General features: G+C 38.5%; 2 protein-coding genes and 1 pseudogene across 2 annotated transcripts; 1 reads left to right on the top strand and 2 right to left on the bottom strand.

The window, feature by feature from the left end:
- Window positions 1-11311, bottom strand: LOC119075362 (annotated as a pseudogene).
- A 6141-nt stretch (window positions 11312-17452) lies between these two features.
- Window positions 17453-18346, top strand: LOC119075349 (glutathione S-transferase D2-like). The gene is made up of 2 exons (XM_037181779.1): window positions 17453-17629; window positions 17703-18346. The coding sequence occupies exons 1-2, from the start codon at window positions 17535-17537 to the stop codon at window positions 18277-18279; spliced, it is 672 nt and encodes a 223-aa protein (XP_037037674.1). The 5' UTR covers window positions 17453-17534; the 3' UTR covers window positions 18280-18346.
- A 926-nt stretch (window positions 18347-19272) lies between these two features.
- LOC119075336 (zinc carboxypeptidase-like) lies at window positions 19273-21003 on the bottom strand. Its single transcript, XM_037181766.1, has 6 exons — window positions 20650-21003; window positions 20206-20590; window positions 20003-20090; window positions 19727-19939; window positions 19590-19664; window positions 19273-19530 (listed from the first exon to the last, which is right to left on the bottom strand). Exons 1-6 carry the CDS (start codon window positions 20937-20939, stop codon window positions 19334-19336), a joined length of 1248 nt encoding a protein of 415 aa, XP_037037661.1. The 5' UTR covers window positions 20940-21003; the 3' UTR covers window positions 19273-19333.
- Window positions 21004-22969: the final 1966 nt, after the last annotated feature.

Here is a 22969-nt window from a genome sequence, read left to right as displayed (position 1 = left end):
TTTGAAAACATTTTGCGATTTATTTTATCAGTGAGAAAATTTACTTGTTTTATTGTGGGTCTGGGGTATTTTTCAGATCTCTTCAGAACCTTTGGCCTTCCTTTGAGCTATCGAAAGTAATTGATCGTATTCCTGTTGTCCCAGTGCTTGTGTCATTTGTTTGAAGATACCCCCTGCCTTTCGCATGAGTCCATATGGTGCATCAAACTCAACAGCAACGCCTGCATCCATGACTAACACTCGATCGTAATCGATTACGGTGTGCAGGCGATGCGCAATTGTTATCACAGTTGAATTTCGGAACTTCTCGCGAATTGTTCGTTGAATCATCTCATCTGTACTGAAATGTCAATCCCTTTCATCGTAATTCATGCCGTAAAGGAAATACCCTTGGTTTTATTACCGCAAATCCACATTGGCTGTTGCTTCATCCAGTATAATGATCCGATTCTTTCTTAAAATTGCTCGAGCCAAACACAAGATTTGTCGTTGCCCAGTGCTGAAATTGTGTCCATTCGCCAAAACAGGCATCGATAAGCCACCACTCTCGCTCACAATGTCCTTCATCTCAACATCGGCCAAAGCTTTCCACACATCATCGTCGCAATATTCTTCGAATGGATCCAAATTCCTACGACACACATTCCAATGGAATATATTCAAAGTGAAACAGAAATTCAATTTACTTTCTTAAAGTGCCCGAGAACAGCGTTGGTGTCTGGGGAATTATCGATATTCTCGATCGCAACACATTCAAATTGACAGTCGATGTGTCGACATTGTCGATGAGAATTTCACCGTCAACATCTGCCAGTCGAAAGATTGCACTGATTAGAGACGATTTTCCAGCTCCAGTTCGTCCCACGACACTGACCTTCTCGCCTGGTTTCACTGAAAACGACAGTCCACACAAAACTGGTTGGAGACTGGGAGCGTACCGATAATACACGTCTCGGAACTCGATTCTTCCTTGCGATGGCCAGTCTGACGATACAATACTTGGAATCGATGGCTGTTTCTCTGGCTTCAACTGACAATATTCCAATATGCGTTCGACGGACACCAAATTGTTCGTCACTTCAGCACCTGGTTGGTTTGAATTGAAAATATTTTCGTTAAAGATTTGAGATTGGCAATCGGTACGGACGCGAAAACAAACGACTAATGTTACGGTGCTGAGATCGACATTTATGCAGCGTTGTTCATTGTAACCCGATGTGTTAAAACATGGAAAACGCTGCTTGATTGTCGATCTTACCAACATAAAATTACTCGTGTGGACTACAGGGAGCCACAGCACCAGTCTCCGTACATATACCACCAGTAGTCTGCCACCTGTTGCTCTTTCATTTATAAACTTTTTATGGATGAAAGAACAGAAGCTGTCCGACTACTGGTAACCAGTCCAGTGACTGGCGGCGCCGTCACGCAGTCCAATTGAGTTCCCAATGTAAAAATGTCGATACTTTCTCAATTTAACACCCCACTGCAAGTTTAAAACCAACGACAACGATTGAAATACTGCTAAACCGACCAGATCGCCGGTAGCACCTATATGAGCACGAAGAAAACATATTTGGGTGAATAAACACGGCAAATCGAGCCATTATGAATCGAGAAAGTCAAACCTTCCGCCACCAGCAAGAAGAAGTAAATTACGCACGTGACGAATGCGTACACCAACAAATCGAGTGACATACTAAATCCGCCGGATATGCCTGCAATCACATTAGATTAGATCATCTAATAACCATCTCGTGTTTTTTTTGGTACCAAACAATATGTGCCAGATGCCAGTATTCACATCCTGATGGTGTTCAAATTCCTCTTTCAAAATTGACTGAGTTTGAGCCGAGCGAATCGTCGACATTCCGCTCAATGTAGAGGAAATGTGAGTGAAAATTGGGGATTTCGCTTTAAGAAAAATTGAAAATTGAATATAAGCTTCAACAAAAGCTCGCGCTTCAACAAAGCATACTTGATGCTTCCAGACGCTTGAGATTTGTCGAAGATTTTAAAAATATTTTCCGTAAATAGTGAAACGCCACGGACATTATCAGAACTAACACCAAAAATTCCATCTTCGTGTAAACGGTAATCGCTATCACACCAGCTATATGCAAGTTCATCTGAAGCGCTTCGATCATTGTTCTCGGTAAAATGTCATCGGTGCTGCCCATATCTTTCGAGAATCGATTCATGATCCGACCAGACGGATTGGTGTCGAAAAATCGCATCGCCGTCGATATGAGACCACGGAACATCTTATCGTGCAACTTTTGGGATGCTGTCGTGCAAATATTGAAGAAAAACATTGATCGGGTGATTGCGAGAGCAAGCATGAGAGTAATGGCTGCTGTGTAGATGTTCATATATGTTTCAGTGGATAAAACGTTAGATTCGGCGGACAAGCTTCCGAAGCCGGTATATGGAGGTGCTGGTGCATACACAGTAACCGATCGCTTTTCTTCGATACGTATCCTGAAGACGCAATTTTAATATTTCAGTCAGTCAGTCAACAAACTATTATCATAATATGCAAAACCATGTAAGTAGTTTGTTTTGTTTTGTGAAATATTCAACAGACAAACGATAAGAAACGAAGAATGATCACACTTATGTAGTAGGTCAAAATTGTGTAACTGGTCAAAGTTGAGTAACTGGTCAAAGTAGTTTAGCAGGTCAAAGTTGTGTAACTGATCAAAGTTGTGTAACTGGTCAAAGTTGTGTAGCTGGTCAAAGTGGTCTAACAGGCCAAAGTTTCGTAAGTGTTTAAAGTTGTCTAACTGATAACAGTTGTGTAACTTGTCAAAGTTGTCTAACTGGTAACAGTTGTGTAGCTGGTCAAAGTTGTGTAACTGGTCAAAGTTGTGTAACTGGTCAAAGTTGTGTAGCTGGTCAAAGTGGTCTAATAGGCCAAAGTTTCGTAAGTGTTTAAAGTTGTGTAACTGGTCACAGTTGTGTAACTGGTCAAAGTTTTGTAACTGATCAAAGTTGTCTAACTGGCCAGAGTTGTGTAGCTGGTCAAAGTTGTGTAACTGGCCAAAGTTGAGTAAGTGTTTAAAGTTGTTTAACTGGTCAAAGTTGTGTAGCTGGTCAAAGTGGTCTAACAGGCCAACGTTTCGTAAGTGTTTAAAGTTGTCTAACTGGTCACAGTTGTGTAACTGGTCAAATTTGTCTAACTGGTCAAAGTTGAATAAATATTCAAAGTTGTGAACTGGTCAAAGTTACGTAACTGGCCGAATTTGTGTAACTGGTCGAAGTTGTGTAACTGGTAAGTGTAACTGGTCCAACGCATAAATTGTGACGCAACTTTTCATACAAGCTGTTATTATAATAGAGAAATAAATATAGTCCGGACCAGTTATATTACTTTACTGAAGGCAAGTGACAAAATTTATACGAAAATATTCAATGACAAGTACCTAATGAAGGCAACTTATAATTAACTAGTCTTTGGCATTCTCACTCTAATCATAACCATTTATAGAGTGTGCGGTATGAGCTAATTTCGACCAGGTAATCTTAACTATCAGTTAAATTTAAGTAGTTTTCGCTATCCGTGAACACTCTATTGAATTTTCATTTTTTAATAATTGAATATGTGGTTTGATTCTTCGATAATTTATTTCTTCCCAGCTTTCGATTACAGGTAGTAATCTTCTTCAAGGAACTAATGTATTGTATCGGCTCTATTGAATGTTTAAATGTTGGTCCGCATTATAATACCTTCTCTCTATCGTCATAACAGACAACGCCATTTAGGTATCATTTCTCTGATTCAAACTTTTCGATTGTACACAAATGGAGTGGCATACATAGTATGTAGGATAGGATAGGTCTAGGTGTACTGAGTCCGAAACACGCATTCGTTAGTCGTAATGACATCTACGGTTACTAGATACCTGCTGCACCAATAACTGTCCTGTTCCAATTAATTTTTAAATTATTTTGTGAAATGGCTGCAGCGGAACCACATACTTTTTTGGACCAACTGATGCGTGTTTCGCAATCAGGGCACCAAAACCTATCCATTGCACTATGCATGCCACCAGTCGTATACAAGGCCTGTTTTGCGTTGCCTATTGATTAATGCTTTCAGTGCGTAAACAAAGTACATGTGGTTGTGAACCAGATGGTTGTGATGGCGCTGCACAAAAAATTCATTTGTATGTTCAGATCAAAAAAAAACTTACCAGAATGCCACCCAAACATCGGAGAAACTGGCGAGAATTTGCGATAGTAAAAAACAAATTACCAAAAATGTAAACGAAACCGGTCGTTCTGCTGATTTGAAATAGTGCATCATTACCGATCCCTTCACCTTTCCTTTCGATGACGTCTCCAGTTGCTTTAACATCTTTTCTTCTTCTTCCGGTTTCCCTTCATCATTCGTTTCATTGGGACTTTCAACATGGTCTTCTGCTGCGATTGATCGCTTTCGTTCGGCATGTACGTTTTCATCATGTTCATCAATCTCTTCATCCGTTTCTAATAGGCCAGTGAAATCGATACCACTTTTCACAATATCATCGTAAGTGCCCTGGGTCTCGATTTCTCCCTATGAAAAGACGCGTGTCATTGTTTGAGATTATCTAATTAATTCGAATGACCTCAGGCCCGGACAAAAAAGTTGGCATTAATATAGCCCATATGGTCAGTCAGAGCCTGATTGACCTTACGTCTTTCAACACTAAAATCCAATCGGCTTCTTTCAAGAAGTGCAATTGATGTGTGACCAGAATTCGGGTAGCATTTTGATGTGCTCAGATCCCATTTGGGCCAATGCATTCGCGAAATATATGTGACTGAACATGAGCATCCACTGCACTCAACGGATCATCGATCAAATAAATGTCGGCTTTTCTGTACAGAGCACGCGCTAAACTGTTAAAATAGACCTTAAAAACTGTTGAATTCCTGTATGTGTAAACGTGCCTCGTTACGACTCACTTCACTCTGGCTTTTTGACCACCAGATAATCCAATACCATTCTCGCCAACTAAAGTCACGTCACCGTCTGTTAATTGTTCAAAATCCTTCTGCAATGCTGCACATCGAACAATCTCATCATATCGAAGTCGATCCATTGGCTGACCGAAAGTGATATTTTGCTGAACCGTTGAATTGAAGACCCAACTTTCTTGGCTTGCATACGATACCGACCCGTTGATTCCAATCGAACCACCAACCAAAGGCAATTCACGGAGCAACACTTGCATCAACGTTGACTTTCCGGAACCAACTGGACCGACCACAAAGACCAATTTTTGCTTTTGTAGTGTCAGATTGAATTGTTTGAGAGCGAATGGCTTGAGATCACTTTGATCATCACAGGTTTTATTTTTCGTTTTTTGCTTCATCTTGCGTTTCTTCTGAGCGCCCGGACTGCTTTTACTGTGCTCGCTCCATTGAGCACAAACATCTTTCATCAGAATGGCAAGATTTTCCGATTCAAGTGCTTGCGCACTGACTGAGCCGTCTAGACTGTTAGCTTCTTTAATTTCTTCTGATTCAAGGAATGTCTGCAAACGTTTCAACGCAACAAATGCTTCACCCACTTCGGTCACACTTCGCACAAATGACGTACTCGTCGCATACGCAATGAAATTGAACAAATTGAATATCACAAAGAGTTCGGGAACACTTAGGCGCTCAGGGCCACTTAACATGACCGTTCCAACAATTGCAACGAACACAGCCAGTTTGGTGATGAAAATGCCATAGATCTGCTGTACACCGAAAGCATATCCACGTTTCATGATGGATTTCATTTCCACTTGCCGAGCCAATTCGACGAGACGTGCAAACGGTTCTTCCCACGAATACATTTTGATAACCTGAACACCGGACACAATTTCATTCATCAGGCTAACTCGTTCATCGGTGAGCGGTGCAACTTTGGAACGAATCTTCGTCGACATTTTGCCACTGTAACCTGAATGGGAAACAATTTTTTTTTTTTTTTTACAATAATTTGCTAATTCACCACACAATTGATAATCAATAGGGTGTTCGATTTTAACAACTTCAAAGTACACATCTAGTTTAATTTGTAGCTTGCCTAGACTAGCCTTACTGCATCGTTACCCACCCATTGCTAAGGCTCTGATCAGGTTCAGGTCAATGAGTTTTATTTCAGGTTGAACTTCCCCTGCAACTGACATTTTTTGGATCAGTACTAGACTTGAATTTAAATTTCGGTTTCAGGTTAATTTAGACTCAATCCCGAATCTGACCTGAGGTCTCCTCATATCAGGTTTAGATTCAGGTTTGATGCAGAGCAAAATGTGACTGTGAATTTACTTCTTAAGTTTGTATTGTGGGGAACGATAGAGGGTCTCATGGTGATTAAAAAACCGAATCCCAGGGTATGGAATTTTTAGCCCCGTACGAAGTACGAAGGGGCTTATAGGATTACGATGCCGTGTGTAATTGATGAAGGTCTTTTGGTGATATTTATGGCAAAATAAACGATGGAAATGTAAATGACACGGCAAATGATAGGTATTGTCAATACCAATCCAGGAAAAAAAAGTTTTTTAAAATCGGGTGAGTGGGCCTTAGAAGTGATAAGCTACTAGGGCCCTATGTGTATTTTACATATAACTCGAGCAAATTTCATCCGTTTTTCGTAATTTTTGGTTCATTTGGAAGGTAATCAAAGGCCGAATAGAATGTTGTTGAAAAAAAATTAAATTTGGGTCCTCGGACTAAGGCCGCTACTAGGGCCCTATGTGTATTTTACATTTACCTCGAGCAAATTTCATCCGTTTTTCGTAATTTTTGTTTCATTTGGAAGGTAATCAAAGGCCGAATAGAATGTTGTTGAAAAAAAATTAAATTTGGGTCCTCGGACTAAGGCCGCTACTAGGGCCCTATGCGTATTTTACATACAACTCGAGTAAATTTCATCCGTTTTTCGTAATTTTTGTTTCATTTGAAAGATAATCGAACACCGAATAGAATGTTGTTGAAAAAAATAAATAAATTTGGGTCCTTGGACTAAGGCCGCTACTAGGGCCCTATGTGTATTTTACATATAACTCGAGCAAATTTCATCCGTTTTTCGTAATTTTTGTTTCATTTGGAAAGTAATCAAAGGCCGAATAGAATGTTGTTGAAAAAAAATTAAATCTGGGTCCTCGGACTAAGGCCGCTACTAGGGCCATATGTGTATTTTACATAAAACTCGAGCAAATTTCATCCGTTTTTCGTATTTTTTGTTTCATTTGGAAGGTAATCAAAGGCCGAATAGAATGTAGTTGAAAAAAAAAATTGGATCCTCGGACTGAGGCCGATACTAGGCCCTATGTGTATTTATACTCAATAAATTAAAATTTTAGGGCTATTTGAAATTTTTGTTTTATTTGAAAGGAACGTCGTACGGGGCTTCGTAATTGCGCTATGCGCAATTTCTAAGATGTACACATTACATAATAATTTTACTTTAACTACTTTAACCGGCGCATAGGCTTACGGTCAAAGTAGGGTGACAGACGCACTAGGGTCACGTACGCAATAGATATACGGGTTTGTACGGGGCTCAGTCGCAGCAAACGCTCCGACTGTTCTGATGGCTCGTTTCTATTAGGAGGTCTATAAGTCACTATTTTAAAATTTGAAAATGTTTGTAAATTGCTAGACTATGTAGTAATACTTGAGGTCAAATTTGGACCCACTGTTAGTGGAGATTAAAAACTTGATATGTTCACATGACCAACAAACCTCTCAAACTTTGCGAAAACATTTAAAATTGAGAGCGAAATTGAGTTCATTCAAACTATGTCAGAGGTTGTTGACCTCAGGTCAAGGGGGCCTATGAGTAGTGATCGAATTTTTTTGCATTCGGCTTTCGCGACGGACCACATGAGTAAGTGCAGTAGTCTGTGGTGTTCTAGTGAACATTAAATTTGAAATGAAAATTTTGGCTCCCAAATGGAGTCCACAATCTTCAAATTCCCGGTGTGATGCTCTTCGCTATTTTAAATCGAAGTAAAGACTATTTAAAATGACCTTTTTTTAAGTCAGTTCAAACATCGAAGCGTACAGCAGCCCATAAAAAGAATTACGAAATGGTGGACCAACGCACTCCAAGCATGAATGGCACTCTAAGTAGAATAATGAAACTGGACAGTGTATCGAATAAACTTTGACACTGTAAAAAAATTTGTAAATTGTTTTCATATTAAATAGTACTCTATTTGGCAGCTGTCATTAAAAGCGCTTTTGCTTGAAGTGTGTTGGAAGGACCCATATTTTTTTGATTTTACACTGTTTTAATACATTCTATTGTAAATGTGGCGAAACACATAGTTCCGGGCAGCTCCGGTAACCGGGCGGCTGGAACAATTTTTTTCTTTCTTACAAACGGCCTCAGTCAAGTGTTGAGTACTGATAGAATACGGTGCAGTGTGGGTGATATTATTATTGAGCTAACGGGCACATTCTCATCTTAAATTATGTTAGTTATTTCATAGCACTGTAGCTCCAAGCATGAACACTGAAATATGAGATTTCGAATTACAATCATAGAGACTGAAATGGTTCGATCTGATAGAAATTGAGGGAAATTGCGCTGGTTGCTAGGAATCTCGCTCCGTATGGGCGCGAGATTCCTACGTTTATATAGTAAAAAATGGAATCTCGCGCCGCGCGAAATTCCTCCTCTAGAGTGGTAATTTTGCGCCCATACATTTCTTGAATTTTTGGTGTTGTTGGAAATTGGCGCGAATTATGGAATGCGGTGCGAATTATGGAATTCGGTGCGAATTTGATTTATTATGGTTTTAGACAAAGTAAAAGTTGGAAATGGGTGCGAACTCGATTTAGAGCATGTGCAAAGAAACAGAAAGTTGGAAATTGGTGCGAACTCGATTTAGAGCATGTGGAAAGGAAGTGAAAGTTGGAAATGGGTGCGAACTCGATTTAGAGCATGTACAAAGGAACTGAAAGTTGGAAATGGGTGCGAACTCAATTCCCTCAGTCTTTGTTAAAATTTCGTAAAAGGAAAATTTCCTCAGTCTTTGCTAAAATTTCGTAAAAGGAAAATTCCCTCAGTTTTTGTTAAAATTTCGTAAAAGGAAAATTGCCTCAGTCTTTGTTAACATTTCGTAAAAGGAAAATTCCCTTAGTCTTTGTTAACATTTCGTAAAAGGAAAATTCAGTTTCTCTGTACGTGCTCTAAATCGAGTTTGCACTCATTTCCAACTTTCAGTTCCTTCCCACATGCTCTAAATCGAGTTCGCACCCATTTCCAATTTTCAGTTTTCCCAAAACTGCTCTAAATCGAGTTCGCACCCATTTCTAACTTTCAGTTTTTCCAAAAGTGCTCTAAATCGAGTTCGCGCCCAATTCCATCTTTCAGTTCCTTCAAAAATGCTCTAAATCGAGTTCGCACCTATTTCCAACTTTCAGTTTTTTTGTACATGCTCTAAATCGAGTTCGCACCCATTTCCAACTTTTACTTTGCCTAAAACCATCATAAATCAAATTCGCACCGAATTCCATAATTCGCGCTGACTTCCAACATACAATACCTTGCATCCGTTTCCAAAAACTCAATAAATATATGGGCGCGAAATTACTACTCTAGAGTAGGAATTTCGCACGGCGCGAGATTCCCCAACACCATTGCGCTTTTGCAACTGCTTCTAGAAATTCCTAAAGATCAACGGGACGAAAAAAGTAATGATGGAGTAAGATCAGTCACGGTTAGCTACAAATGAAATCGTATGTCGACTTTGAAGTTGGTAAAATCGATGTACCATATTCAGTATAACGTGGAGTGTTCCAGTTAGTTATAACTAGTATAACTAGTATAACATAGTCTTAACTGTTCGAATACTATGCTAACTGTTCGAACTCGAACAATCAATGTAAGTGAAATTACTTTGTATCGGCACAAAAATGAAGAAGACTGCTAAGCCCATCATTCCCGCCCATCGTATTTCGATCCACAAAATGTACGTACAAATGACGACTAGTACCGGCGATACCCATAACGCATGCATGTAGGCGAACACCGTAGCAAAGCGATTTAAATCATTCGAAATTAAGTTGACCAGCTTCCCAGATGCCGCTTCTCGCAGTGATTTTTGTGATAAACGAAGAACCTGAGAGTGTAAACAACGTCATCAGTGATTGTAAATAATAATTAAGTTAAATCTTGAAGATTTGTTTGTTTAAATGCGACTCTAGTCGGCAGAATGTTGACTGACTTTTCTGTAGATAAGATTAGAAACAGCCACACAGACTTTCAATCCATAGTATGAACCGAAAAAGTAGTAATGCATTCCACTTATTCCAGAAATAATCGTAACCACTATAATTGCTGTTCCGGGCAACAATGCCACCCGAGGCGTATCGGTACTCGTGTCGCTGTAACGAGCACATTCGAATTACAATTTAGATTCACAATTGATCGACAAGGGGTCATTGGTAAAGTATGTTATGGTGCTAACATCAACGTTTTTCAGAATGGCCCCTCCCCCTATCACACAAAAATGTATGAGCGCAACATATCTTACCAATGACCCCCAAAATCGCTAATGGAATTACTTGAAGTATTTTAAGAAAATTTCCAACAGATACGGTAACATCAACCGAAACACGATGTAATTCAAGAAGCACAAAACACCCACAACCGTAATCTCCAACCAGAATGTTTTGGTTACCGCTCGTGCCAGAGATGGTTTAACTTGCTGTTTGAGCTCGGTTTGCCAATTTCTGTTGTTGGGTTGGAACAAAATTTAGAATTCTGATAAAAATGAACCGTCCCAACGCGCTTCAAGCATAAGTGGTTCTCTAAATAAGCTACTGAAACGGAACAGTGTATCGAACAAATTTTGGCACTGTAAAAAAATCTGTAAAAAATTTCCTAACAAAATGGTACTTTATTTGGCAGCTGTCACTCGAAGCACTTTCGCTTGAAGTGCGTTGACCGGGCGCATCCAGTTTACCGTTCCAGTCGATCGCCGAGTACCCGAGATCGATCAACGTCAAGCGGCTCGAACACGACATTTAAGTCCAAGTTTTCATTGTTTGTTCGTCGAAAAACTGGAATAGTCCATCCGAAAGTGAGCATCGATATCAAATTAGCCGATGTGCGGGGATTTTTATGCAATTTTCTCCTTTCACATTCCATAATTGATCAGACGCCTCTCTATTTGGCCGATTCATCAAAAAACGTTCAAGTTTATCAAACACAATTTTATTCACAGATGAGCTGAACACTAAAAACAACTGTGCATAAATGTAACGTCGAGTATAATACTGAACGTCTCACGTTACGGAATCAGCAAGTGTACTGACGATACTTTAAAATGTACATTCAACTACTACAGTAACTGAAAAAAATTCAGTTCATTGTTTTGAGGTGTGCTGTGCTTCAAATATACACTGTTCTTCAAAAACATGACGAAAATTGGAATTTTGTTCACGCCGGTGAAATTTCGCCCCAAGTTTTTGAGTAAGATTCCTCACCTGTCAATGGGATAATTGATGGAAATTTGGAAATGGTCTTTTGTATAATGCTCCGCCTCGAATTGCTAAACTTCACACAAGAAATACCCGCTCAGTCACCTGTACCGTCGGTATGTAATATACTATTAGTCGACAGTGTTTACTCATATGGATTTGAGTAAGTAACGATTTTTTGAGAATCGTCGCAAAATGTTCACCTTTTCATGAATTATTTTAGTGGAATATTGGTGTATGCTTGATCGCTAGTGACAAAAAAAGGATTTCAATGAAATTGGGGATGAAAATATGATTTTCACGATGGGAAAATGTTAGTTTTTGTCACACTGTGTGTTCACATAATACCTAGTGATAAAAACAACCACTTTTCGCATCATGTTGCAAAAATTACTCTTCTGTAACGGATCTACCACATTGTTGCATAAATAACTATTTCTCAACTCAGTGTCGAAAAGTGAAACTTTTGGTGCCTGTTGTGAGGAAAACGTTGTGAAACTCGGAGAAAAACATTATTATTGGATGTGGTTTGTAGTACAATTAAGTTGCTTTAAAATGACGTCAAAACGTCAAACGTCAAAACAAGGTATGGTCGAATGTCAAACTTTGTATGGAGCGGACGACATAGCGATTTCATATAAAGGAACTCACCTCTCATGAGGTGTGTATGGACAGACCATATCTGGTTTATACTTTCATTGTGAATGCCAACTGTCAGAATGAAAGCGGATGACTGTGAATTCAGACTTAAGTATGGTTTCCACCAGCGCACTTCAAGCAAAACTGATCATAGTGGTCAGCTGCAGAACTATATTTTACATGAAAGTATTTTTACAGTAGTGACACATTGTCACGTTTCAGGACCCTATTTAGAGTACCACTCATTCTTGAAGTGCGTTATTTCCACTCAACAAAAAGTATTCCGTGGGAGAGCTGTGAGAAGTCTGTGAGTCAAGTAAAAAAAGCAAAGCAAAGCAATTTTGTCTCTCACACGGAGTACTTTTTTGGTAAGTGGAAATCAAGCCTTAAGCTTTGTGCCAGGTTGAAGTTGCAACCATGGTTGACATTTCTCGTACGCTCGTATGTGCAACTAAGTCATGGTGAACTACGGCTTCTATTGTTCCGAAAATGTTCGACGTAAAAGAGTTTGATGTTTCATGGAGTGAAGGTGTATAATGAAGTACCTTTGAACATTAGGAGTAAAGATGATTTGAAATTGTAGAAGATCTTTTGAATAGTGAAAGATTGTAAAATGAGGATTTGAGTAGTTGATTTTGACTAATAAACCGAACAAAAATAAAAACTATTTTAATGACCATGATTTTGCAGGTGAGACATCTTTTCCGTTTAAATCCAAAAACAAAATCAAAACCAAAACACTTATACTAACTGTTCATGGTCGATGTATGCAATTCTGTATTTACTCTTTATCAATATAGTTTCAATCGTTTGGTTGTATTACTTTGTTATTACTTTGTTATCGCAACAGCTAGTCTTATCTGCGTTTTGACGAGATTTAAAAATGTTTTAAGTGACACTACGTAATACCAAATTCAAATAAGCTCAAGTCAAATGTGTTGAAACTGAAAACAGCGCAAAGGAAAGCAGACAATCAACATTTTCTTTTTATATGTCTCTGTGTGGTAAGACTAACATTATGCATCAGCTCGGAGTGGGAGTTTGGGTTTATCTTATGCACCTGTGTCCAAATGTATATTTTGACGAGTTGGATTATGATTCGCGCCTTCGGCCTATCAACAATCAACAACTCGTCGAATTAGACATTTGGACACAGGTGCATACCATTTATTCTGTTTTTCTACCAATATTTCATTGTGAGCTTAAACATAGATTATTTTATCTACCAAACGCAGGGAAAGAATTCACAATTTTACTAATTTCGCAAAAATGTTTTTCATGTCTTGGCCATAAATTTCATCATGAAAAGTTGTATATTTTAGGAAACTTTGCGAGTTGTAGCCCGAACGAAGTGAGGGCGACAAGCGAAATTGCCTAACATATACACCGTCCACACAGATGTGTATATAACGTTTCTTATGAGGGGTCGAAAGCTAGAGAAAATGTCCTTACCACTGAAATCTATGGGTTTATTTCTTTGCCGACATCCCCATCAATCCGAATTAATCCCTAATATCTCACGAAAATGGCAGAAGATTCCCTTGAGATGATACAAACATATACTTACCACTTAAATGTCAATTTTTGCAATGAATGTACAAACCAGGTATGGTCTGTTCATACAAACCGAAGGACATGGACACCTCTCATGAGAGGTGAGTTTGTTTATATGGAATCGGTATGTCCTCCTCTCCATACGAAGTTTGACATTCGACCATACCTTGTATTGACGTTCATTGAATTTTTGGCCTACACATTCTTAAAATCGATATTTAACCGTGAAGCCATGATGACACATTTTTGGCTAAATGGAGAAAAGTGTCGATCATGCTGCTAAGGGATTCTTTTGAAAAACGACCTGCCGAAATCACTTTCAAAAAAATTCGTCGAAGCTTGTCTGGCTAGTGAGAGGTGACCAAAAACCGAAAACATGCATTATCTTATGGAAATTTCTCGTAGGCCACGAAACGTACTTTGCATGTACTTTCGGGGCAGATTGGGTCTTTTTGGGTTTAAAATTCATCCACACTTAGTTATGAGTAGTTGAAAGTATGGGTAAAAAATGGATAATTTTGGCGAACTTCCAACGGTACACGGTGAGCTTGAAAAAAGTCTAAATAAAAAAGTCGTTGCATACGAAAAAATTTTATGGATAATTATTTAGGACCATGCGACGAATTTATATCAATAATTAACAAAAAAAAAGTTAACGGTACTTTTTTGAGAAAAGTCAATTTGAAAATATTGTCAACCCTACTGAAACTTTATGACTTGTGAAAGTCAATATATTTTGATGCCACATTCACCACTCGATAGCCTCACGTCTTACCTTTACAACGACACCTCATTTGCTATTATCCGAACTGCATAGACCATGCTATTAGAGCTGAGCCACCAATAATTGGTCCTACTAAAAATGTTATTAAATTGATCAAGAAAGTAACTTTTTTTACTCTATTTTCTTCGGATTTGCGTTTATTTTTGTACAATACGTTAAATATGTTCGATTATATCCATTTACTATTGCTTGCCAGTTTACGATTGAGCAAATTCTCAGTGGAAATTCTCAAATGCCTAAAACATTTTGTCGAATACTGTGACGCCAATGGGTTTTTAAACCGTTAGTGTATGAATGTTGCATGTAGCCTTTACAATCACAATAGCGCACAAAAAATATTGTTTAGAACGAGCGTGGTAAATTTCTGCCATGGATAGAAGTTTACTGAGGAAAATTGATTCTCACGTGGAGAATCGTGAAAAAATGTGTTTGTTTTGTTTAAAAAAAAGGGACGGACTAGAAAGCCCAATTTTACAAACACTATGATAGGTGGAAAGTTGGAAGTACTAGTTGGTCTTCTATCCATGGCAGAAATTTACCACGCTCGTTCTAAACAATATTTTTTGTGCGCTAATGTGGTTGTACATGCATGCAATAACAGTTTAAAAACCCATTGGCGTCACAGTATTCGACAAAATGTTTTAGGCATTTGAGAATTTCCACTGAGAATTTGCTCAATCGTAAACTGGCAAGCAATAGTAAATGGATATAATCGAACATATTTAACGTATTGTACAAAAATAAACGCAAATCCGAAGAAAATAGAGTAAAAAAAGTTACTTTCTTGATCAATTTAATAACATTTTTAGTAGGACCAATTATTGGTGGCTCAGCAGCTCAGCTCTAATAGCATGGTCTATGCAGTTCGGATAATAGCAAATGAGGTGTCGTTGTAAAGGTAAGACGTGAGGCTATCGAGTGGTGAATGTGGCATCAAAATATATTGACTTTCACAAGTCATAAAGTTTCAGTAGGGTTGACAATATTTTCAAATTGACTTTTCTCAAAAAAGTACCGTTAACTTTTTTTGTTAATTATTGATATAAATTCGTCGCATGGTCCTAAATAATTATCCATAAAAAAATTTCGTATGCAACGACTTTTTTATTTAGACTTTTTTCAAGCTCACCGTGGGTACCCGTGAAACCGAAAAGCAACAGAAACACAAAGAAACGGTTTTCCCCAACTGATACTGGTCTTAGCTTTACTAATAATACCAAACATGCATGGGTATTAACCGTATTAACTTAACCTCAGGGTTTTCAATGCATACGAGTGATGTAAGAAAATTTATATTTCAGAGATAATTTTAAGCTGAGGTACGTTGCTTGGCATTGTTTTAGATAGAATGACTTCGAAAAAGTGAACCAGCAGCTAAAATTGCCATTGCTTCAAAAACTGACATTTAAGTAGCAAGGTTCCTGCAAAACCACCGTCTTTGGCCCCAACACATGAAAAACTTACGTACGTACGTAACTCTTTTGGACTACTATACTCAATCGTTGCGTGAATAACTTAGGCATGGCTGCGATATGATTAACCTAACCTTATTTCCTCACTTCGACAGAGGGAACCCTGGGTAAGGTACAGAACTTTTCTCACTAGAAATGTCACTCCGTGGGAAACGCTAAAATGCTTAGTCGAACAGAACAAATTATTACTCTTATTCTCGCCGGCTTATATCTTTAATGCTGATGAACAATTCGAAAAAAATTAACTGAACTGTTATTTTCCATACAAAATTGTAGTGCAATTTCAGTTCAGTTGAAATTTTGTATTTTTAAATGCATTTTGGAGCCATGTTTTTTGCGATTGTGAAAAAATCTCCTCGTCACCCTATTTCGGACGATACTCCTAACACTTTATCTAACACATCGATAAAATGTGACCAAGTTATGTATCAAGCACTACTTTCGACGCCCTTAGCATGTAAAAATCCATTACATCACTTGGGATAAAAATGAAAGGCCTCGGGATCAACAAAATTCACAAAACTCTACTGCTCGTCTTTTTATGACTAACGTTTTCGGATATTCTAAACTTAAACAAATTTATTTTAAGTTTATTGGCAACGTCTGTAAAGGACATATTGGACATATATTAAAAGAAATGTAGCGAAAAAAATTGATTTGAATTTTTTATAAATCTGCAATTTAACACCCGGACAATGAGAGAACTGATTTAAAATCAGTGATTTTTGACTACCGTAAATCGTAAAACCTAATCAAATCCGATATAGTACTTGTCACTCCATGTAACCGCTGAATCAACCGCCCATAATTTTCCATCATGTTTGAGCAGACAACTGCAGACATTTTCTATAAATGACCAGAAGAAAATCACTAAAACAAGAGAGAAAGGACAGATAGAGAGAGAGAGAGAGAGAGAGAGAGAGAGAGAGAGTAAAGACGATAGAAGCACACTTAACTTAAACATCGTTGTGGTACTATAAGCCATCGATATAATATAGGGTAGATAAGTAATGTCAAAGCATCTTTATGTGGAAAGATCACATGGATGTATGTATAACGTAACTTACGTTTCGAAAAAGTGCGCGAAGCAATGTCATAGAAATATTTGAAAATAATCGAAATTATGCATTTCTCAATTTCCTTTTTCTCTTCATTTTGTGTTGTGCTATATTTCCGAAATTTCGTTCTTCGTGTCTCATTATCTACAGTAATTATATCGATGGTGTATGCCAACTAGAATGGTGATTGTCGCGATTTAAGATTTATAGGCGAACCATTATGCTTCTCAATGAATGTGCTTTGTTACTTAACATTTCTCAGTCGCCTGAAAAAGCTGTCGATCTTCGATCTAATGTCTCGATATTGGGCAAGTCATTGGTGATCTTCAGATGACAAAATTTAAATCAGCGAAAAAACCATTTCTCATCACACCGGCGCACATATCTTCGTTTCGGTTATGGCTACACAACATTTTTTCTAGGCGTGCGCGAGCATATTATTATACCGGTCTTTTTTTCAGCTGGTCATCGTCGATTGACGCAGTTGTTTTCTATCTATTGAACGTGAAGCATTAAAACATTTGCTCGTAAAACGATCTCTGTGTAAAAATGTCGAAAGTGATTTTGTACACCTCTGAACTAAGTCCAGCAACACGATCAACGAAAGTGTTGATTCAAATTCTGGGTATCGATGTGGAATATCGGTCAGTGGTGTTTCCTGTCGTTACAGTTGTGTGTGACGAAACATAAAAACTTAATTCCAATTTACTCTTGCAGTCCCGTCAATGTTCTCACCGGTGAGCAATTGAAGCCGGAATTTTTGAAAATCAATCCGACCCATACATTGCCAACACTTGACGACAACGGTTTCATTCTGTGGGATAGTCACGCTATTAACACCTACTTGCTGACCAAATTCGGAGGCAATAATCACGAGCTGTATCCCAGCGATATTGCTCAGCGAGCGAGAATCGACCAATTTCTACACTTCGATGGAAGTACACTCTTCCCCCGATTTGGCAGCTTGGTAGTAGAGGTATGCTTCCAAGGTCTACCCGAAGCCTCCGAGTATTCGTTGAATCGGGCCACTGAGGCACTCAGTTTTTTGAACAGCTTTTTGGAAAAATCGAAATATCTTGCCGGTGATAAGCTGACCATTGCTGATATATCGTGTGCGAGTGTACCGCTAACGTTTCAACGTCTGATTCCGAACGAGTACAATAAATTTGAAAATGTGAAGGCGTGGATCGATCGCTTGCGCGGTGAGCTGCCGTTTTTCGATGAGATTCATGTTGAGAAATTGAATGCGCTGGAGAAGTTCTATTTCGATAAGAAGGAGTCGAACAAGAAGTAATTGGATGATCAGGGAAAAAATGTAAATTTTTTTGGAAATAAAATTTTTGTTATCCGATCAGACGCTTTGTCAGTTCTGTGGTCTGTGTCGAACTGGCATGCGTTGATGTCGTTGAAGACGAGAGATCCGAAATTCGGACTCCGAATGACCACTTTTGATATTCTATTTGGTGTGAGGAAAGTTGTCGATTTTCTTTTTCAAAAATCACGGTAGAAATGTTATCGTTCCGACTCTCCAGCAATTTTTCAAAATATTTTCTCACAAGAAATTCGTTTTCTAATCGCTAAATCTAAACTCGATATTAGTCCATACGTATCTTATCTAGTCGAGCCAACTGTTATTCATTAACGTACTTTATCGAAAGTGATATTGCACAACTGGATTTTGGAATTGAAGGTGCTGATTGACTCTAATCCATTCCATGGCCCAGACTGGGGAAATCTCGATGCGCCCTTGCTATTTTTTTTAACCTAAAATGCCTATATTTACGGCTCTTACGTGTAAGATCTGCACGATTTTATGAGTTTATGCGCCCAGCGACCTGCAAGCAGATCGCCCGACTCTTTTTTTGGTAGCCAGTCCAGGTCTGCCATGGTTCCATTTCAAACTCATTTCTAATGTTTCTTACTAGAACGTTCACCCACTGGGCTATTAATGCGACTTTCCTCTGTGTGTCCCGGTATCTTGTCAGTTTACCATTAAACCGTTCAATTCAACCGCTCTTTTACTTCAACTTGTCTTGAGAGACTTTAAGATGCAATTTGATGCATCCTTTTTCGTCCAAACCAAACTCATCCAGATAAATGATAACAGATGACGTTGGAGGCGCTTCACCGCAGCACCATCCCTTATCATTTCTCTGAGCTAATCATCAGTATCAAGCTTGCTTCTTCTTTTGATCCAATGATTGGATTCCAATAATTTTCAACAGACCGATGCCAAATCTTTTACTTCATTTGTTTTACTGTACAGACTTTGCTGCAAAAAACCTCATTAGTCAGAGCTCATCACTTTATTGCCGCTATCTATAACAGATGGCACACTTCGTAAACGGTTAATTCAAGTAACCGATCACTCTACATTCTCGGACAATTGCCTTTACACCATCAAACATCTCCAAAGAATTTGGTAGAATCTGATCGGGTGGAAGGACGAAACCATACCGTCCAGTGTCTCGGAACTCAATTGTATAGGAAACATCAATGTCATGGGCTCCTTTTAAGTAATCACGACTGCTGCCCGAATTGAAGTCTAAAGAGGAATTGTATTGGAAAGTGCAAAAACCAAATTAAAAAATTGAAAATTCATACACAAAGTCTCGGCGGTACTGCCCACCGTGTAATTTGTACCATATCTGACTCTAATAGCGTCAGCTGCGGCATTACCTAGCAATGAAATCAGAGGGATATGATTGGTCCATGAGTTTCAGTAAATTGATCAAAATTACCAATTTGCATTAACTGATCGTAATTGTGTACATGGTCGTATGTGTAGCCCCATGGCGACAAGATATATTGACCGTAAGAGTGGAAGGCCAGATAGACTTTAATGTCCTCTTTGCGTTCCACGTAAAAATCTCGCAGTGCCCGGGATTCTGGATCGGAAAATGCTACAGGACCACCGAACGTTTCCGAGCAGGGATTATCCGATGCTCCGACACCTAAACAAAATTTTTCAAATGAACGAAATGACATGGCAATTTCATCACTTCAGTTTTGCTTACTCATCCACTGATAATCGAAATTTCGATTCAAATCGACACCATAGCATAACTTATAGTGAGGGTATCGCGTCTTGCGCCAAAGCCGATTCTATAATCGAAGGTAAAACATGAAATCTTACGAACATTTCGTTGAATGTAATGATAAGAGAGGGCGCTGGTTTCACCGTCAAAGCAACGCCCTCTGTTATCATTTTCCATCTTACTGTTGTCTTGGTGTAAACGAATCCATCGGCATTGAATACTGGTATGAAGTACCAGTCAATGTTCGATGCAATTTCCATTACTTCGGCATCGGTTGATGTGAGTAATTCATTCAAGATCCATGTAGCAGTTGCTGAAGTAATCCATTCCCGAGCATGGATCGTGGCCTCAATGACGATGGCTTGATTTCCCTCCTTATGCGACAACTTCACCGCTCGAATTTCTCGACCTTCGTAGGTGTATCCCACCGTGACTGGCGTTAATATGGTCGGATGGTCGAGTAACAGTTGATCTAACCAAGCGTATATCTCATCCAGTGTATGGTACGTTTCCCAACCGAAGTCAGCCTGAATTGTTACGTTTCTTGTAGTCTCTTGATCGATTAAACTGCAAATAAAGTCGAAGAATTGGTGGGATTCATAAGGCTGAAAGATCGGTGCACCAACTCTTGCAAATTGGGTATCTTGACGTCAATGTCCAGGCCAAAATTCTGGATCATCTTTTCGAAATCGCCGGTCTTTTCAGGTGCTACCATAATGTCGGCACTTCGGCCGATGATTGGTGAATTCCAAAAATCGTAGTCATCGGCAGTGTCGCGCTCCAATGACCGGAGAATGTTCACATGATCTTCGTTTGAAACTTTGACTTCATAAACTTTGTAATTGTCAAATCGTTGCTGTTTGGCTGAAACTACAGCAGCTAATACGACGAACAAAATTGACGCCAACAACTTCATTTTGTCGCTACGTGTAGTTACGGCGACTATAAATTCACTATTGCAGTAGTCGAACAGTTGAAATAGTGAGATTGGACAATCTAATCGCTAAGAAATTATTGTCGTATCACGAGCCAGCGAGATAAATTATTTATTTTCGGGTCTAATCTTTAAAAAGATGGTAACATTGCAGGGTTGACTATTTCAGACAGAATTCGAATGACTCAAAGAGTATACAGTTCCTCAATTGGTTACCCCACCAAGGGCACCAAGGTGATGATTACGATTCGCGACCAGAACTATGAGAAAAGTGAGCAGTTTAACGTAATTTTCATAAACCGCTCATTGTTCTCAGAGCTGGTCAAACTGCTGCAACCAAATCTATTTTCTGTTGAAAGCTAACACATTCGTGGTCAGAATTGCGGTCGTACATTTTTAAAAAAGGATTCTGGTGGAAAGATATCATGAAAAGTAAACTATAATCCAGTATTTAAAAATCGCTCTAATGTATGCTTTTCAGCAAAGTGCCGGTGCCTCTTAACGAAAATTTCATAAACTGCTCAGTTTTCACAGAGCTGTTTAAACTGCTGTAACCGAATCTATTTTCTATTAAAAGCTAATAACACATTAGTGGTCGTTATTGCAGTCATACATTTTTCGAAAAGGATTCTGGTGAAAAGATGTCGTCAAAAGTAAACTAAAATCCAGTATTTAAAAAACGCCCAAATTTATGCTTTTCAGCAAATAATCGATGTCACTTAAGAGCAATAGATCCTTTGCAAATTTGTAGCCTACATCTATGCGGAAAAATATTGATTTTTGAAAAATTGGTTTGTGAGTCATAACTTAACTCACTTGGAGAAACCTGTGCAGATAATAAAAAATTTACACAATCTGTCAAGGTTTCTTCAAGTGGGATAAGTTATCACCCACAAAACATTTTTTCCTTTGAAGGTAACACACGCAAAAATGTTTTAATGGTTTCACTTTTTCAAAAAAAGATTTTGGTTCAAAAAACTAATATTTTTCCGCCTAACGGCTACAAATTTTCAACGGGTACATTGCTCTTAACCTTCTGCGAAAAGTTAAACTCTTTCATTTGGCCTATAATGTCAAGTTATTGTTTTAAAGTGTCCATGCGCGCAAAAAGGGTTGTAAAAAGGAACAGGAGGTGGGCAAACATCCAAATCGGTATTTATACGAAGATTTGCATAGATTCATAAAATGAAAGATCAATCCACTTAAATGGTAGGAAGTAGTATTTTAGTGCGCATTTAAATAGTAGGTAGATATGACCTATTACTAAGAATGTTCGAACAATTTTACTGCAATAGATGTGAGAAGAACGATGTGTATTAATATACGAAATAATTTGTGTTTCCTTCCAAATTTTTAAGAGTCCTGACTTACTGTTTTGCACGAGTAAAAAATCCCACTTACGTATCTATGCTATACTTTTTGGTTGCTCTAATTTCTTTCATTAGCAACATGACGGATTTGGCTACGGGTCACAAGCACGACAGAGTAAAGTTAACCAGGCAGGAGCGCTTGTTTGACTAGGGACCTGAATAATCTAGTAGCCCTTGATATTTTGCGAATAAAATTTTTCAATTTATGTCAGTGTTCATTTGAGTTCATTTTCATCCCATGTATTAGGTCCCTTATTTGACGTTTCGAAAATGAACCGCTCCTGCCTGGTTTATTTTACGCTGCCGTGGTCACAAGTTTAGAACCACTCGGAGACATTTACATTTAAACAACAATGCCAAACATCAATCTATCTCGTGTAATAAAAAACAAAAGGTCATTCCACGTTCGCACTGTTAGCATCTGTTATTGACAATGACGACCAAAATTCATGCGGAGAGCTCAGGCTTGTGTGCTCTTATTAAAGCAAAATATTTGTTAAAACAAATGAAGTAGTAGATTTGATTTCAAACACATTGCGATACTTGAAGCCGAAGAAGTACCAGATTGAATGACTATAATTGTCGTCGGATGCGAAAGCTTTATGCGCAATTGATTTTTAGGAGGAACAAAACGACATCCAT

The sequence above is a fragment of the Bradysia coprophila genome, unplaced genomic scaffold (assembly GCF_014529535.1).
Source record: "Bradysia coprophila strain Holo2 unplaced genomic scaffold, BU_Bcop_v1 contig_200, whole genome shotgun sequence".
Taxonomy (NCBI): domain Eukaryota; kingdom Metazoa; phylum Arthropoda; class Insecta; order Diptera; family Sciaridae; genus Bradysia; species Bradysia coprophila.
Note: the sequence above shows the minus strand (reverse complement) of the source record. Positions and strands in the feature narration are given on the sequence as shown.